The 18166-nt window shown below is 33.7% G+C and overlaps 1 protein-coding gene and 1 pseudogene across 4 annotated transcripts in view; both read left to right on the forward strand.

The window, feature by feature from the left end:
* Window positions 1–18166, forward strand: part of LOC147019907 (tyrosine-protein phosphatase non-receptor type 14-like) — a 144879-nt gene that overhangs the window by 90757 nt on the left and 35956 nt on the right. For all 4 annotated transcript variants that reach the window (XR_015061569.1, XM_085894747.1, XM_085894748.1 and 1 more), the window contains exon 13: window positions 1394–1472. Coding sequence is in view for 3 of the 4 variants with exons in the window: in XM_085894747.1 (XP_085750873.1) it covers window positions 1394–1472 (79 nt within the window). In the remaining variant the exon portion in view is untranslated. The remainder of the gene's footprint in view (window positions 1–1393; window positions 1473–18166) is intronic.
* LOC147019909 (uncharacterized) lies at window positions 10435–11347 on the forward strand (annotated as a pseudogene).

An 18166-nucleotide genomic window follows, 5' to 3' on the forward strand; every position in this document is an offset into this window, starting at 1 on the left:
GAAATGCCAGACTCGACGGCGCTGAGGTGGTTCTCTGATAACAGCCAGAGAGATGTCCACTTTGACAAGGACATGGTCAGAAGAACCGATTGGAGCGGAGGAAGAACAGCAGATATTTTCAGAGGAATTTGTCAATCAAATCCAGAAGAGACTGAGTACCATTGGTTGAGATCCGGGTCGGGAAGTTGACCGATTGATTCAGTCCCAATGAGTCACAGAAGTCTTTTGCGAAGTGCCATGACAGGTGAGAGAGGTACCCACACCCAGCCAACTGGCATGATGACAATTGAAGTCACCACACATGACAATTCACTTCCACCACTTTTCCTGATCTCCCTGTTTTTGCCCGACATTTCACGTCCCAAACCTCAGAAACTGATCTCGATGTCAGGCGTTGTCGTCATGAATGGAGTAATTTCCTCCCTTGCTGCGATCGAGTTCCCCACCTTGATTTTTGATGAGAGGGTACTTCGAACTGTACTCTGCCCATATATAATTATTGTACTCATTGTGGTTCCCTTTTTGAGGCAATGTTTTATGGCTGGATGCCCTTCCTGATGCCAACCCTTTTTGTTGCCTCTGACGACAATCAGGGACATGGTGTCCATATTGTTAACCAGAACACACATACAAGGATACAAATACAGATGATGTGTTTTGCATTAATAAGAGTATGCAAATTTATCGTGTAAGCTAATGAGAGTAGTAATGTTTGCAGCTGTGACTGAGGAAATTGATTGTGCTTGATCTGTGAAGGCAATCAAAGTTGATTCTGGTTCGTAAGTGCATGGGTATGCCTCAATTGCATTGTGAGTAGCTAGGTTATTTAACAATGACAGTGACATTGGGCTTGTACTTTCTGTGCAGCCTGGATCTGCAGATAGTGGTGGCTCAATCTTTGAGTCAGAGGAAATATCTGCAAATTGTCAGGTCCAGCATCTTGAAAAGCTCCTCACAGTGCAAGAGATTGAATTTTCCTTTAATTTTGCAAAGGGATGGCTTGACAGCTCACTGCACATTACTGCAGACTGGCTGCTTTCGAATAACACTCATCACCTGACCTTTTTCACACATTGGACAATTTGCACTATCAGTGTGAATTCGGGTGTTACTCCATCTGTCATTTTTGTTATTAACTTTGCCCGAAGGCCATGAGGCTGTATGCTGGGAAAGTTCATGTTTATTGTCACGGGATGGGTTTGAAGTGGACTGCTTGAACCAAATCACCATGGCTAATAGGTTTTCGGCATGTGGCACACAGCCAAATATTCTTTTCCCACTCTCAAATCTAACTCGAGTTACTCTTTTACATTCTAAGGTGATGAAAAATAAATGGCTGTTTGTGGGAATATTTGATGCAATCTTAAGTGATTTACTGTGTGTGCTTTTTCAGTTGCACAAGTCCATGGAAGCCGCTTGTCTCCATCTACCGCTCAGGAATGCTTATTCTGAAACTCATGCTCACTCCAAAGGTATCACAACCCCAGATAGTGATTGTCAGAATGGTTTTAATTTATTAAAGACTGAACTCTCCTCATACAATCCCCATCCTCTCCCATAATCCCAAAAATGATATGTACCATGTACATAGCAGTCTGAACTCCCCCCCTCCCCCCCCACACCTCCAACCCTCTTGCATACATATAAAGAGATGGCCCCTTAATGTATTAATGAGTCCAGACGAAAGCCGACTCAAATGGGATATCCTTTCCTTTATTACCTCTGCCACCAAAGGTGAAGGAGGTTGTTTTCACCCCTTTCTGTCCGTTTGTTTGTTACTTAGGAAATCTAAAGGTTTCGTAAGTTTATTGATGACTTCCGTCCTCTGTTTGTGTGTTTGTTTGTTTGTGTGTGTGTTTGTTTGTAGGCACGATAACTCGAGAACCATTGTTTTACCATTCTAAAGATTTCGTCAGTATATTGATGACTTCCGTCCTTTGTTTGTTTGTTTGTTTGTTTGTGTGTTTGTTACTTACGAAATCTAAAGATTTCATAAGTATATTGATGACTTCCGTCCTCTGTTTGTGTCTGTGTGTTTGTTTGTTGGTACGATAACTCGAGAACGGAAGAAGCTACCAATGTCAAATTACACCACGTGAATCAGGAGGGTGATGGCTAGCGCTAATTAGATGTTGGTCAAAATCGGTCAAAGGTCAAGGTCACAGTGAGGTCAAATATTAGATTTTAGATGGTTTGGTACAGATAACTCGAGAACGGAAGAAGCTACCAATGTCAAATTACACCACGTGATTCAGGAGGGTGATGGCTAGTGCTGATTAGATTTTGGTCAAAATCGGTCAAAGGTCAAGGTCACATTGAGGTCAAACATCCAAAAAATGATAACTCGAGAACGGAAGAAGCTACCAATGTCAGATTACACCACGTGATTCAGGAGGGTCATGGCTAGTGCTGATTTGATTTTGGTCAAAATCGGTCAAAGGTCAAGGTCACAGTGAGGTCAAACATCCAAAACATTCGACTTTTGATGGTTTGGTACAGAATCATCGTAGAAACTTCTGGTTTGCGTCGCTACCTTCTCTTGAGACAGCTTTTATTAGACAAGGTCAGAGGTCAAGTTGACGATTTCGTAAGTACCAGTCTATGACTGCTTGTTTGTGTGTTTGTGTGTTTGTTTGTGTATTTGTTTGTAAGCACGATAACTCGAGAACAGAAGAAGCTACCAATGTCAAATTAGACCAGGTGATTCAGGAAGGTGATGGCTTGTGCTGATTAGATTTTGGTCAAAATCGGTCAAAGGTTAAGGTCACAGTGAGGTCAAACATAATTCCATAACTTAATGTGGAGAAATGGAGTATTTTTGCTCCGATCGACGTTACGTGTTCGTTTTAACTTCGATTTTAATTTTGTCTTCGGTTTTTGCGATCGCTTAGGACACTTATAACTCGGTTGTTGAAATTATGTTTAAAATCGGATGTTTTGGAGACGTTTTAAGATTGTATAAAAATATTTCATTCGCCGTGTCACGGGTCGTCACATGGTGCAGCACGCTCGAGCAGAGGCGTCGTTGATCACGTAAAGGTTTTCCGTGTGCGTGCTGACGGTGTTTTCGATAAAGATGATGTTCAAAAGTCTTTTTTTTATCCCAATAAAGGTGATCGTCGCATGCCTGACTCGCTAAGCCGTCGGATTATGGAAAGATTGTTGGTGGATGGCCGAATATTACGGTTTTGTGACTTTGATAAAATAATATTAAATAATTGCGTCGAGAAATGGAGGTTTTTGCTTCGGTCAACGTTACGATTTTTGATGGTTTGGTACAGAATCATCGTAGAAACTTCTGGTTTGCGTCGCTACCTTCTCTAGAGACAGCTTTTATTAGACAAGGTGAGAGGTCAAGTTGACGATTTCGTAAGTACCAGTCTATGACTGCTTGTTTGTTTGTCTCTTTGTTTGCATGCAGGATATCTCAAAAAGTTGTGGATGGATCCGGATGAAATTTTGTGGAATGTTTTGGTGTATGACAAGGACGAAGTGTTTAGACTTTAGTGAAGATCCACATCCGGATCCGGCTGCTAGAATTTTTTGAAGTGATTCTTCACCATTGAGAGATTGGGCCAAAAACGATATATAGCATGATATATCAAACAGTTGTGGATAGATACGGATGAAACTTGGTGGACATGGGTGTGTGACAAGGAAGAATTGATATAATTTTGCTGAAGATTGAATCCGGATTCGGATCTGATCATTTTTTCAGTAATTCTTCACCATTGAAAGATAGCGTAAAACTGATACATAGCATGATATCTCAAAAGGTTGTGGACAGGTTGGGTGTGTGGCAAGGATGAATTGATTCAATTTTCGTGAAGATCCGAATCCGGATCTGGATACGAGAATTATTTGTTTTTTAAAAGTGATTCTTAACCATTGAGAGATCGGGCCGAAAACGATATAGTACTGTATAGCATGATATTTCAAAAATGTACTGGGCCCGACATGTTCTCGTGGATCAGGTATTATGTGGCAGAGGTACGCACTCCACTGAGTGCCCTTCTTGTTTTGTCCGTTTGTCTGTCTGTCAATCGCCAACAGGTCACAATTTTAAACCGATCTTCACGAAACGTCACCATATGGTAGAGTTTGGCATAAGCAAGAAGCCTGTTCTTTTTGAGGTCAAAAGGTCAACAAAGGCCAAAGTTCAACAAATTTACCAGATTTCTAAAATCCTCAGTTTTCATCCGATTGACTAGAAATTTGCACAGTAGTGTCAAAAGTGGAGGGTTTGACGAAGTAATGTGTCCCATTTCTCAAAGTCACAATATTCGCTTGCTTATGCTCACTCATATTTCTCCCTTTCAAAATGGAACACATTACTACATCCAACACCTCCCTTTTAACAAGACTTCCCTGCCGGGAGGCTGGGGCTTCGCCTTCCTTTCATATGATCATTTCTTCAACCAAATCGCGTTGTCAAATAGAGATCCTATAAAAATTTGTTTATGTTTTACTTTCAGGAATAACTTAATTTATTTATCAGTAAAAAAGGCGGCGGTATCCCGTAAAAACACCCAACTCCATTTTTCTTTACACTTATACGTTAAACCCATAAGGTCATGAATTTATTCCATCACTCATTATATATCTTTTATCATCAAATGCTATTAGAGCTTTCTTACTAAAGACTCTGAGAATATTTCACGTTTATACTTTCTAATACGATTCAATATACATTCAAGGTAATGTTGAAAGGTCATGGTCTCTTTTAACACACTCTCATTTTGACCTTTAAGTTTCTTTTCACATTTGAATTCATTCAACCCCCTAGTTAAGTATTAATAAGCATATGCCTTTGATCAAACACCTACAAATTCACTTCGTATCTTTTCACCCAATTCATCTTTAAATTTACCAATAACTTTTTTATTCTTATTCGAATAGAGCGGGTTATTAGGATCATAATTACTTGTATCATAAATATCTTCATCTTCTTTCATATCCTTATAAGCATCAACTGTGGTTATCTTTGGTATAAAGCTATCCGGATCCATATATAGAAATACAATATTCTCACCATATCTTTTCTTTTGATTATTATTAAAGTAATCACACATTAAATACTTTGAAAGATCTTAAACAGATGTTCCTGCATAAATTGGTTTCTCCCTCTTAATGCTGTCTTTACTCAAATGAACAGCACAAAAATTATCTGCAAATATTTCTACTCTTTTAAAGCTTGGTTTATTTATCAACTTCTCCGCCTGCTCCCATGTCAAAGCAAGTCTTATATTTTGTCTATTTCCTATATTTTCCATTGTTTTACCAAATACAGAATTATTCATCAACTTGTAAAACATCCTTCTTAAAATCATTATTAGCCTTTGTTCTCATCCTCATATTATAATCAATATATTTACCTAACCAATGAATGACAAAACTTTAGTGCCCTATGTACCTTTTTTAAACTTTTAGTCCTGCTTCTATAAATTGCTTTAGATTTCTTTGATGAAAAACATACTTATCTTATTCAAACAATGTTGTTCGTAATTTAGTTGTAGGAATATATTTAAACTCATTTGAAGAACGAAAGAAATGTTGTTGATAACCACTGAATAACTCTTGATTTGGGATCTCTTTTTCAGCTCCATAAGGAAGGTCTTTATATTTGGTATGAAGTTTTCTCAGTTAGTTTAAATCTACTTCAAAATAATACCCATAATCCCATTTATCTAAATCTTCTTGACTTGTGGACATTATATCATTGAAGACAGATTTTTACTTGTATTCTTTCACCCATTTAAAATTACCATAGGGTTGAGATTCAGACATTGCCCGGCCATACAAGTTATTAGCAACAAAGTACATTAAGTAAAGTGTGGGCTTTTCAGGTGAGAAGTCTGGAAGACATTTATTATTTTCCTTAGCATATCTCCTTGAACAAACTTCTGAAATACCTCCTCTTTTAGCCTTCTCAATCATCAAGAGCATATCTACATCACTTAGAAGATCAAGGGGTTGTTTAGTCATATTTAATATAGCACTCCAGGCTAGTCAAGTCGATGTATAATAATGGACAGGATCCAGTCCATAGGAATCTTTATTATAACAAACTTCTCTAAATGTCTAAAACACATCAGCTCATAATAAAACATCAGTTATTTAATAAAGGTCATGATATTCACCCATATTCTCGATCTCAAACTCTTTCCAAACTTGCTTTACTCTTTCATATTCTTCACACATAATATGACATCTTCCTAACTTGTTATAACAACACTTTTTAGGAGGAAGTCTTGTTTCTTTAAATCTTTCAAAGGAATCCATATAATCATATGGGTAAATGCCCTTTTTAGTAAGAAGAGAAATTTCTTTATCTAAGTCGGCTTCAGTCCTAAATTGACGAGAAAGTATAGGAAAAGAGGAGATGTTTGAAACCAAAGAACTTGAAGGGCTTGCCATAAATTTGTAAGTCATGAAATCTAATATTTGTATTTACACCCATTCCACGAGTATGAAGCTGTTTTGTAAATGAGATGTAATTTTGATCTGTATTAGGAATTGCTGTTATCTTTTCAGGAGTCTTACTTAGTTCTTTGATAAAGAGATGCATATCATAATAACAATTATTATGAAGAAATAGAGTACAGGTTTGAATGTAGGGGTTCTATAATTAAGATTACAATTATTATGAGCTGCTCCTCTATATTTCCCTGTTATATGGCAATAATCTCTGACCCTTTTGTCATTTTTGACCAAAGCCTTTGAGCATATATGACAAATCCTTGCTTTTTCAAATTATTTCTCTTCATTAGGAAATAAGTCAAGAGGTTTATTTGTTCTTGACATTATTTTAGTTAGCTTAATGCAATCATCCTCAATCCTTTTAATAAATTCATCAGCAGCATCAGGTCCTCTATACAACTCCAAATTATCATATTTACTTCCAACAGATGATTTAATGTAATAACAAAACCCACAAGGAATATGCTTTTGACATTTTTTAATATCATCAGTCTTTTCCAAGATGCTCTCAAAATCAGCCTATCTTACAAATGGGTGTTTTATATGGGTGTTACAAATGTTTATTTATATTTATTTGTTTCATTAAATACAACTTTCTCTCCTGATTCTGGCATCTCAACAACTGCTGCTTTATGATTAGAACAATACTTTAAATGTTTATCAAGTCTTTGTTGAGATCTAAAGATATTTAGACATCTCTGACAAAGATATGATTTAAGCTTTGATTTATAAACTTCACGACTTACCAATCAATAAAAGTTTTTGATATAAGCTTAAGGAGCGGTTTGTTTAATAGTGAAATAAAGGAGATCTACATGCAGGTCATTTGACCAATTATCATTGGATATAGTATTACTAACTCTCAGAATTTGGACTTTGTTTTTATCAGTGAAACCATGAACATTTATTGACAGGTTATTCATATTCCCAAACTTTGTTATATCTTTTAAGCTCATGTGTTCTCCTCGAGAGATACCTAGATCCCCACTTTCCAATTTATTCTCATATTTCTTATACAGTACTTTGAAACCCTTTCACAGTCCTTTTCCACTGGATAAAGATTTGCTCAGATACTCCAGAGAAAACATTTATCAGTATTTTTAATATTAATTATTGCTCTTTTATTCTTTATATCCTTAGGAAAATCAATAAAAGAAGAAGCCTTTAGTGAAGTGGATTTAAGAATATTAAGATTGATGTATGAAACATTCCCAATGTTGAACCCACTACCTTGTTGTTGTTCTTCTAATTCAAATTTAATAATCTCTTCAAAGATAGGAGATTTAAGGAAGTCATTAATTGATGTAATAAGGTGTGGTGGGTTCGTTCTCATATATTTTTCTTCAATTACATTATCTTCTCTTGAGAAGGTAAAGGAGGCTCCAACATATATTTTGAATGATTTATGCTTTTTCAACATTCTTCTAACAACCTTGATAATTGAATCCTTTGAGAAATGAATCGCTTCCCAAAATGGATCTTACACTATAATTAAATCTTATACGTTTTACCTCTAACTGATCTTTAAAACATCTTTGAAGAGTTGTTTAAAATGGTTTTGTCTCAATGACCTCTCCCTCTCATCCAATTTTCTTCTGATTTCTCTTCAAGTTTCTCTCAATGTTTACGTGTTTTTGTGATTGAAGGTGTTTTTTTATAACTCTCTTTTAAGACATTCTTTGAACAGACATCACAGTGTTTTGTTTCTCGTTCAAATGGGGATATTTGCCTGAAAATATTTAATGTGTGTTTGTTGGTTTGAAGGTGTTTTTTTTATCACATTTATATTCATGATTACAAACATCACAGTATGTTGTATTCACCACATTTATAAAGAAAAACTTTGCTTCAAATAAAATTTTCAGTAAAATTCAAAATATCACAGCAATTTCTAGGTACATTTTGTTTAAACTAAAATTTTCTTCATGAAAATTCCATTTCATTTATCGGTGAATCTGTGCTTCAAACCATTTTACCCACCAACTTTGTTTACTTAATAAATACAATGTATCAAGACACAAAAGACAAGTTTCACTCAATCTCTACATTTGTAAAAGATACTGAGAAATATGTTGAGGATGTAAAATTGAATCAAGATAAATATCACAACTATTGGATAAAAACAATTATGACTGATATATGAGTTCTTCAATTTCATTCAGTGGAAGGGCTTATAGTAGATCTGGAAGAACATCAATTAAAGTAGCTCTCACAAAAGTTTCTCCTCTCCTATCAATATCTTCAAAACTATAAAAAGCAATGAAACAAGAAAAAGTATCAAAAAAGAAAACCCTTATGGATGAAGCTTTAGAAGGAGAAATTTGTATTTTTTTTCAACAATCCAAAAGATGTAAATCTTGATGAAATAAAGGATGTTAACATGTCAAGTGAAATGACATTTCATTCAGTTGTAGTTCGGACCATTTTAAAATTACCTTTAATATATAAAATATTGTAGTTGAATCTGTTCATGAAAAAAGGTAGATGGTAATGTTTTTCCATGAATTAAATATGAGTCATTATTCAAGTGAAGATTTTGGGGATGATGATAGTGATGATGGTATGTCTGTTGGAACAGAAAACAGTTATGATACTGAGAGTTTGTGTTCAAATGATAGTTATGAAAGTTGTCTTATGGATGATTATGAAAGCACCAATGAAAGTTCCGAAGATCATACTGAAGATTACTTTTTTTGAAGTAAAGTTTTACTACATACAGTTTATGAATAGTATACCAGATTGTGAGCCTCTTGAATTCCCCGATTCTCCACATGACAAATTTGAGAATTGTCCTGTATGTGATGGAGTGAGACTAAACACAAAGTCAAAAGCCTCGAAACAATGTATATTCTGTGATTGTTTTTTAATTCATGAAAAGTAAAAATGTAAAAAGGAACATAGCTGTTTCAAAATTAGAGCAAAAATGAATTACTTTACAAGATTAATGAGAGAGATGAATGTCAAGTATGAGGGCGATAATGCACCTTTTCTTACAAGAGGAGAGACTGAACAAATTAGGGTAATGTTTAATTGATTCGATGTTATTGATTATTCATGATTGTCATTTTCAAGGAAATATTAACACAAGATATTGTGAAAATAAAATATGGATTATCTTGAAATTAAGTCTGAACTCAGGATAAAACATAGAGTTTCTAAAAAAGCCTGTAAGTTTTTAATAATCCATTTTGTAAATATATAAATGAATGATTTTTTTTACCCATTTGGGAAAATAAGATAAACTTTAACAACCATAAAAATCTTCCAAATTCATTAAGATGTCTAATAGTTGGTTCAAGCAGATGTGGAACAACCTGCTTGTTTTTAAAGATGCTCCTTACTCCCAACTTTTTAGATTTTGATAATTTCATAATTTTCACAAAGTCAAGTTTTCAACCTGAGTATCAACTACTCTCACAAGGTTTTAATGCAGGTCTTCAAAAAGAAGACATAATTGGTTTATTTAAACTTCAAAACAAACTAAATGATTAAAACATTGAAGATATAATACAACTATTTTGTGATACACAGAAATGTAAAAATAAATCAAAACCTATAACTTGTATTATTTGTGATAAGACCGATGATATACCTTCACCCCAAGATTTGAATAAAACAAAAACGAACCTCGTCATCTTTTATGATTGTCTTAATGGGAGAAACCAAACGGTTATGGATAGCTACTACACAAGAGGGAGACATTTTTCCTGTAATTGTATTTATCTTAGTCAATCATACTTTCAACTCCCTCATTGCTCGATAAGAAATAGTGCTAAAACTTTTATTTTATTCAAGTTAAACTCAAGAGATATAAATAATTTTTGGAGAGACGATTGTTCGATGTTGTGTTGTAAAAAAAATAAATTGAGGAGCATATGAAACACACGACTGGAAGACATAAATGTATTTTTGTGAAACACGATGAGATGCTAAATGATATTTTTCAATAAATAAATGGATGTGGAAGAATGAGCATGAAGGTTTAAAGAGCATCAAGAGTTAGTTTCAAAAGTTGTAAAACAACAGGAAGGCATAAAGAAGAAACACAGACAGAAACTAATGGGTGAAGAAGTGTTTGAAAGAAAACAAGATAAATTTTTCAAACCACTTTAAAAAACTTCACAACAAAAAATGAAAGATGTTTCTACAGTTCCTGCAATAGAATACACTCCTAAATAACTTCAAATGATAGAAGATTTTAGTCAAATTATGGAGCAAGAACTGGAAGATATAGGAGAATTAGAATATGATGATGAAGGATTATTTCAACTACTGGATGAGAAAAATCAACCCCCTGATTATGTTGTGAAAGCTCTCCAAAACAATGAATATTCAACAGATTCAAAAACCATAGCAGGTCTCATTCCAACAGAACAACCAGCAATATTCTATCTTGTTTAAGGAAAGGTATTGTTATATAATGATAAATTGAGGTTCTTGAATTATACTCAACCACCTGTTAAATTAACACCCAGATTAATGTTTCTTCTTACAATAGATGGACATTACATTTTATCCAAGAATCGAGTCTCAGATTATTTCATTGAGTCGTTGAATATGAAAAATGAGGATGATAGAGCATATTGATTTACTAAACTCACTTGATTATGGGGTTAGTGTTGCTGGGAGAAGAAAGAAGAATGAAAAGGAGAAACACATTATTGAGGCTTTAAGCAGGCTTGGTTCAGGTGTTAGTTTTCTTCCAAATGACCCATCACAATTAGTTAATAGACTGTTATTGTTGTTAGGTAGAAAGAAGGCTGGAAACAATTGTTTTATTGAAGCATCAGCCATTTTTGAGCAGTTAATGAATTTGAAAATAATTAATAAATGTCAATACAAAGATATTTTATCCCATATTAAATAAGATGAGAAGCACAATCCTTAGTTTTAATTTCACAACGAGTGATCACACGGCTTCATTCCCTTACCCACTACAACTTGACCTAACAAGAGAATATGAGGCTTCTTTATTGTCCATGGAAACTTATAATACCCTTTTTAATATCACAGAGAAAAATTATATTTTTATTCTAATCAGGGAAGCAGATACAAAACTATAACAGTTTCACCCGGAACATATGAGATTTCTCAAATATCTTCCAAAATTGCTCGCCTTATGAAAGAACAAGGTGATGAACCAAAAAAATTGTTATAGATATTCAAAAACATACTCCAAAATGAACTATTGAACTTAAATATAATTATAAAGTGTATTTCACAATTGATTATATTATTCATTTAGAAACTTATTTGGTTTCTCCTCAAAAAAGATTGAAACAAATAGACTTTTTTACAGTGATAATGTCATTCAAATATCCTCAGGTATAAATTCAGTATTAATTCATGTGATTTGATTGATGGTGCTCATAATGATGGAATAAGAACAAATACAATAAAATTTTCATTCAGTGCATACTCAACCTCAATTGGTTATAAATTCAATATGGAGCCGAAAAATCTGGTTTAAAATCAGGTGTGTCAGGAAAAACCATATTCAGAGTAAATTTTAGGATAACCGATCAAGATAATCATATGATTTCCTTCAATAGAGAAATTATATCCATCAGAATTCACCTATGTGACGTTTTCCAATAAATAAATATGATGGTTATTGTGAGGAAACATGAGTTGGGAAAATATGAAATAATTACAGGGGATGGGATGTTCCTTTCCCCATACTATGAGGGTGAAGGTATGTATGCTGGTAGAGGATTCTATCAACCAAAAAGGTAACAGGATATAGGACATCAATTTATAAATATAGGAAATGGGATAATTGATACTCTTCTGGGTATAGGTTCAACTATTATTCAACATAAAGACCTCATCGGTTCAACTGCTTTTGCCATGGGAAATGTAGCAGGTGCTATAAAGAGTATAAATGATGTTCAAAAGGAATCCCATAAATTACAATCAATAAAATATATTATTAAAGATAAAACTCCATTGTCTCCCCAAGAACAACTGAAAATAATTCAAATACTTGGATCAGGGTTTCAAAAGTTTTTTAACATCTGGTTTTTTTTTTTTTTACTAAATAAATACAAGTATGGATGTAATTGATAGTATCTATGATTTGGATGGTACCATTATTATCTCAAACTCTACTTAAAAAGAAGACCACTTCAAGGTAATTGCGATCACAGGAACAGACTGGAATACAAATGGAACAAATGGTTTTGAAATAAATATTCAACAAACTTATTCGAATCTCATCGATAGTTTCTTGTTGTGTAAATTTTCCTTCACGAAAGCTGCTCAAAACACAAATGGTGCACTCATAAATTCTTTCTTCTAGAAAATGTTTGATAGTGTTCGTTTGTATATTGGAACACAATAAGTTGAAGTGGTGGATTATGTCTCTGCTACATCTGAAATGATGAAATATACACTATATTAATTTAGTGATGGAATGGGAAAGGGGGCTGTTGAAGGTTTAATTCCTGATATGGCAATGGGAACAAATGTAGACCCTGGTTATAGTCAAAGAAAGGCAATGTATGTATAATGATGATACAAAAGCAGGTAATAGTTTTACCATGGCAGTTTCTCTTAAAGGTATATTTGGATTTTGTGATTATGATAAAGTTCTGTATGGACTTAAAATTAGATTTCAACTACTAAGGAATGATAATGAAAATAGATTGCTTTTCTGGTGTTGGTAATGGTTTTGGTGCTCAGAATATATTTGTGATTGATGAAATGAGTTGGTATATCAGTGAATATACTCCTAATCTTAAAACAGAAAAGATGTTCAACAGAAGACATAACTCAAATAAACCACTGAATGTATGATAACTTAAAAGAAGATGCCAACACGTTAAACTAAACCAAATCACTTGCACGTGGAATTTGGGTGTTCTGGAATGAAAGCCACAATATATATGGCTCATTTGCAAGAAACCAGATGGAGATATTGCTACTGATAAGAATAATGCATTGAGTGATAATGCCAAGGTGAAACAACTTCGGGTTTCTCTGGATGGAACATTTTATCCATGAGACAGATTGGAAATTGATTGGGATATATAAATGATTATGCCGAAACTTACAATTTTTACCAAAAGGTGTGTGAAAGCAATGGTAATGGAGAACCCATGCTGGACATGGTTGCATTTGAAAGTCTGTATACAATCTATGCGTTTGACCTGAGTGCTCAAAAGGAAACTATAAAGTCTAATACAGTGGATACTTCCGTCTACATTGAAAGAGGAGAAAGTGATGAAGGTGATACATTTTGTTTGCTTTTGGAAGAAACAGTATTACAGATTAATCCAGATAATGGTGTTATAATTAGTCTCACACAAGTATTTGATAAATAAATGAGTAGTAAAGTGCCAACTGGGGTATATATTAATAAAATCAATCTTAATAAATGATCATCTTGTATTAATAATCAAAAGCCTTGAATGATTAACAGTAATACAATTCAGAGAAAAGGAGCAGTAAGAATTGATGTTTTGCTCACAAGAGAAGAGGTGAAAATCTTGAGCGATACTGGCTCACTTAAAATAAAAATGTCAAAACCAATGTTGAAGAATTATTCAAGAAGAGAGATGAGTGGAGGATTTCTTTCATTTCTAATTCCTTTATTTGCTGGTTTAAGTGTGGCGGGAGCATTGACGTGCGGTATTTCTGCAGCGGTAAAAACTGCTAACAAAAGGATTGGTCAAATACAGGCTCAAAAAGAGTTGTAAAGAGATAACAGTTGGAGAAACAAATTAGTGGAAGTGCTGTAATTGTAGATTTTGCTGAAAAACTTGAAAGCCTACCTGATAAAGCAAGATTGTTAGTTGGAGATATGTTTTCTTCTATTGCGCAAGCTGGTGCAAAATTAACTAAAGGGAAAAATGGATTATATTTTTCTCATAAATAAATGAGCATTGATGAGTGGTTTAAAGAATTTGGAAAGAATACAACATCAAATATAGAACTTGCCAAATATTGTAAAAAAAATTAAAATTGATAATGTGTTTATTTGTATGAGAGAGGAATTAACAAACTTGTCTCAATATAAAAAGAATATTATTATGAATTTCGAAGATATTAATGGGAGTGGTTTTCATTGGGTTTGTTTGCTCGGTTTCTTATGTTATAATCAGGGTAAATATTATTTTGATAGTTATGGTCTTCTAGCACCTGTTGAAGTAATGAAATTCTTACAGAATGGTGCTTATCAAACATTTCAAGACCAATAATTAAATTCCAAATGTTGTGGTCAGTTATGTCTATGTATAAGTTCAACTCGACAATATTTTAAAAAAATTATGAAGTTATTTTTAATCTAATATGAATGACTTATTTTGGAAAAGATGGTTTTACCTTTGGTGTATCCCAAGAACTGGATATTGATTTATCAAAATATTACACAAAGGCACAGATTGAATGACAGAAATATAGTATAACAAAAAATATTAAGATGAAAAATGCTTTGAAATTAATAAATTATCCAAGCCCGACAGATGTGAATGACTTGGTGAGATTAAGTGATTTATCACAATTTATATTCTTAAATAAAATGACTGTGTATACCAAAGATACAGAAATGTTGATTTTATCTCCAGGTCATACAGAATTCACAGTTCCAATTGAAATTAAATTTTATAAAGAATGACATTTAGTTTTTTATGAGACGAGAACCTTGGGGATATGACATGAATGATTTAGGGTATAATTGGTCATTTAAAATATGCCTAGAAGACCTGAAAGAATTAAATCAGTCTCATAGGGAAGAATATTAGCCACTTGGTGCCGATAATGAGATTTGTGGAAGCACTATTAGCAAACAACAAACAAAAGAATTTGATAAGGTTAAAATCAATAACAGCTTTGCCGTAGTTTATATTATGAAAACACAAAGAACAGGAATTTACATAATAAGTAAGGGAATACAAACTGATTTAACCATAGGAAGATGGGGAGGTATTATCTGTCATTATATTAATCTGTCATATATTTCTGATACATAAATGACAGCAAGAAGGCTTCAAGAAAATTATCATTTCTGTGTCAAAGCATACCTTCAAGAAAAGGGTATTCTGTAATTTAATAAATATGTTCTACAACTTAGGAATGGGGGGGTTTCAACAAAAACATTGACTTCATACTGATGTTGATAAACCAACAAGTTTGGATTTATCTAAAGTGTTAAATAATGAAAAGGTTTTAAAGTTGATAAAATATAAAGCTCTTTTAGAAATTCAGAAGAAATTTTATTGGTCTCCTGTTGTAAAAAAAAATATTTTGGACACAGGAATATGCAAGTAATCCAGGACACAGGACATATGATATTCTATGGGGTGAAAGTGGTTCAAGGGTAGTAATGGATGAGGAAGGAGTTGAAGAAAATGAGGCAAGGGAGAAGGAGGAGAGGGAGAAGATGGAGAAGATAGAGAAGGAGGCAAGGAGAAGAGAGAAGGAGGTAAGGGAGAAAATATAGAGGGAGGAAAGAGAGAGAATGAATACATATAAAAATATGGAAACCATTGAGGTTAGAAAAAGATTGGAGGTATTACAGAAAATATATCAATCTCAACGCACTGAGGAGGAAAACAAGGAATTAACAAGTCTATCAAAAATATATGGGTCAAGAGTATTAACATCGATTTCAGGGAGTAGATTTAAACGAGAAAGTGGAAATAAGGAAGAGAAAGAAAGAAAGATTATGTTATTGATGATGTTGGTGATATTGACTTTGGTTAAGGTTTTACAATTTTTTTCTTAAGTAAATGGAGGAGAGAGTGAAGGCATTTCTTAGGATTCTTTATGTTTTAAAAATTAAGATTCAAATGCTTATGTTGGAAACTTAAAAGGTTTTCACACTCTGTAGGAATTTTTCTCATAAATAAATGAATTATTGTCTCAAATGTAAAAAGAAAAACAACACTAAAATATCTCATATGTTAAAAGTGAAAATAATAGGGTTATACAAAAATGGATATGTTCAGTGTGTGGCTCTAAAGAGAGTAAATTCATCTCCAAACACAAAATGGGGGAGATGTACAAAAGTTTTATCGGGGAGTAAATTTACAACAACTGGAATACAAGGGGAATTGCATCTACCAGGGTCTTCTTTCTGTGGTCCGGGAACAACCCTGGATAAAACATTAGATGAGGCAAACAATCCTAAACCTTGGTCTAAACCTCTAAATAGGGTTGATGAAGTGTGTCTGAAGCATAATATTGATTATGGAAACAGCACGACATTGGAAGAAAAACACAAATGGATCAAGAAATGTTGTATAATTTGTCTTTGATACACAATCCAACCTTAAGAGAAAAAGTTGATCGGTTCATCGTGAAGAAGATGATAAGTGCTAAATTGAGACTTGGACTTGGACTTGGTTATCAATAAAACTATTAAGCTCTGATGATGTCATTAAGATTGAAGAGCAATTAGTTGATGAATTACATAAACGAATAATCACAAAGTTTAAAAGAAGGAAGGTTTATTCCAAAGAAGTTGATTATATCTGGCCCGCTGACTTGATTGAACTCAATAATGATAAGGGGTACAAGTCTGCTTTAACCATTATTGATTTAAGGAGTGGATATGCGTGGGTTGTTCTTTTGAAGAACAAAAGAGGTAATACTCTTATGTTAGCCTTCCAACAGATATTTAATAAAAGTAAGATAAAAACCTCATAAATTGTGAAGTGATAAGGGAATGGAGTTCTACAACAAAATATTTATGAATTTTCTTAAAGATAACGGTATTGCATTATACAGCACCTTTAATGAAGGAAAAGCTGTTGTTATTGAGCATTTTAATCACACTTTAAAAGAGAGACTGCATAAAAAATTTCACTCAACTTGGTTCTCAACAATGGTTATCTTTAATTCAGGACATTGTAGATGATTACAACAATATGGTTCGTTCATCAACAAAATCAAAATGATGAGAAACATTTACAAAAAATTAGAATATGAAAGGGAGATTAATCTGAGAAATCTAAAGTTTAAGATTGGTCATGTCATAAGAATATATCCTCGGAAATCACACTTTAAAAAAGGTTTTACCAAGCAATGGACAAATGAACTTTTTAAAATTGTTGATGTGATAGATACAGTTCCTTCGACTAAGAAATTATATGATTTAAAAGAAGAAGAAATGTTAGGTTCATTTTATTCACAAGAATTACAAAAGACAAAGATGATAAATAAATAAATTCACTCCACCCTCACAATTCACATCCATACACCACATAAACATCCATACACCACAGCCATACACCACATCCATATGACCTCATACAATGATTAGTTCAGTTGTTCTCCACACACAACACATTTATTTAATTAAAAATTTCACTCGGGCCCCTTCTTTGTCTCTATCCACACAAGCCACACTCATTTACCCCATCATCCACTCCCCTTGTGTGCCCCCACCCTTGACCCACCCCTCCCCCATCCCATCCTCCACCATTCCCCACACACGCACGGGGAGGAGTAGGGGGTGGGATGGGGGGGGGGTCGTTGGTGAGGGCACACTTCCCTTCTTTTCCCTTTATTCTCTTCTTGTAATTTAAAATTAAATAATCATAAGCCACACAGATATAATTAATACTTAAAACATACAATATATTTCCCATTAAAATATCTACAACAGATTTTATTATATGTTTGAGTGAGAGAATGAGGGGTCTTGAATCATCTGAGCGCTTCTTTCCTGTTAAAACACACG

The sequence above is a fragment of the Eptatretus burgeri genome, chromosome 9 (assembly GCF_056783735.1).
Source record: "Eptatretus burgeri isolate ZD-2024b chromosome 9, Ebu_testis_v1, whole genome shotgun sequence".
Lineage (NCBI taxonomy): Eukaryota > Metazoa > Chordata > Myxini > Myxiniformes > Myxinidae > Eptatretus > Eptatretus burgeri.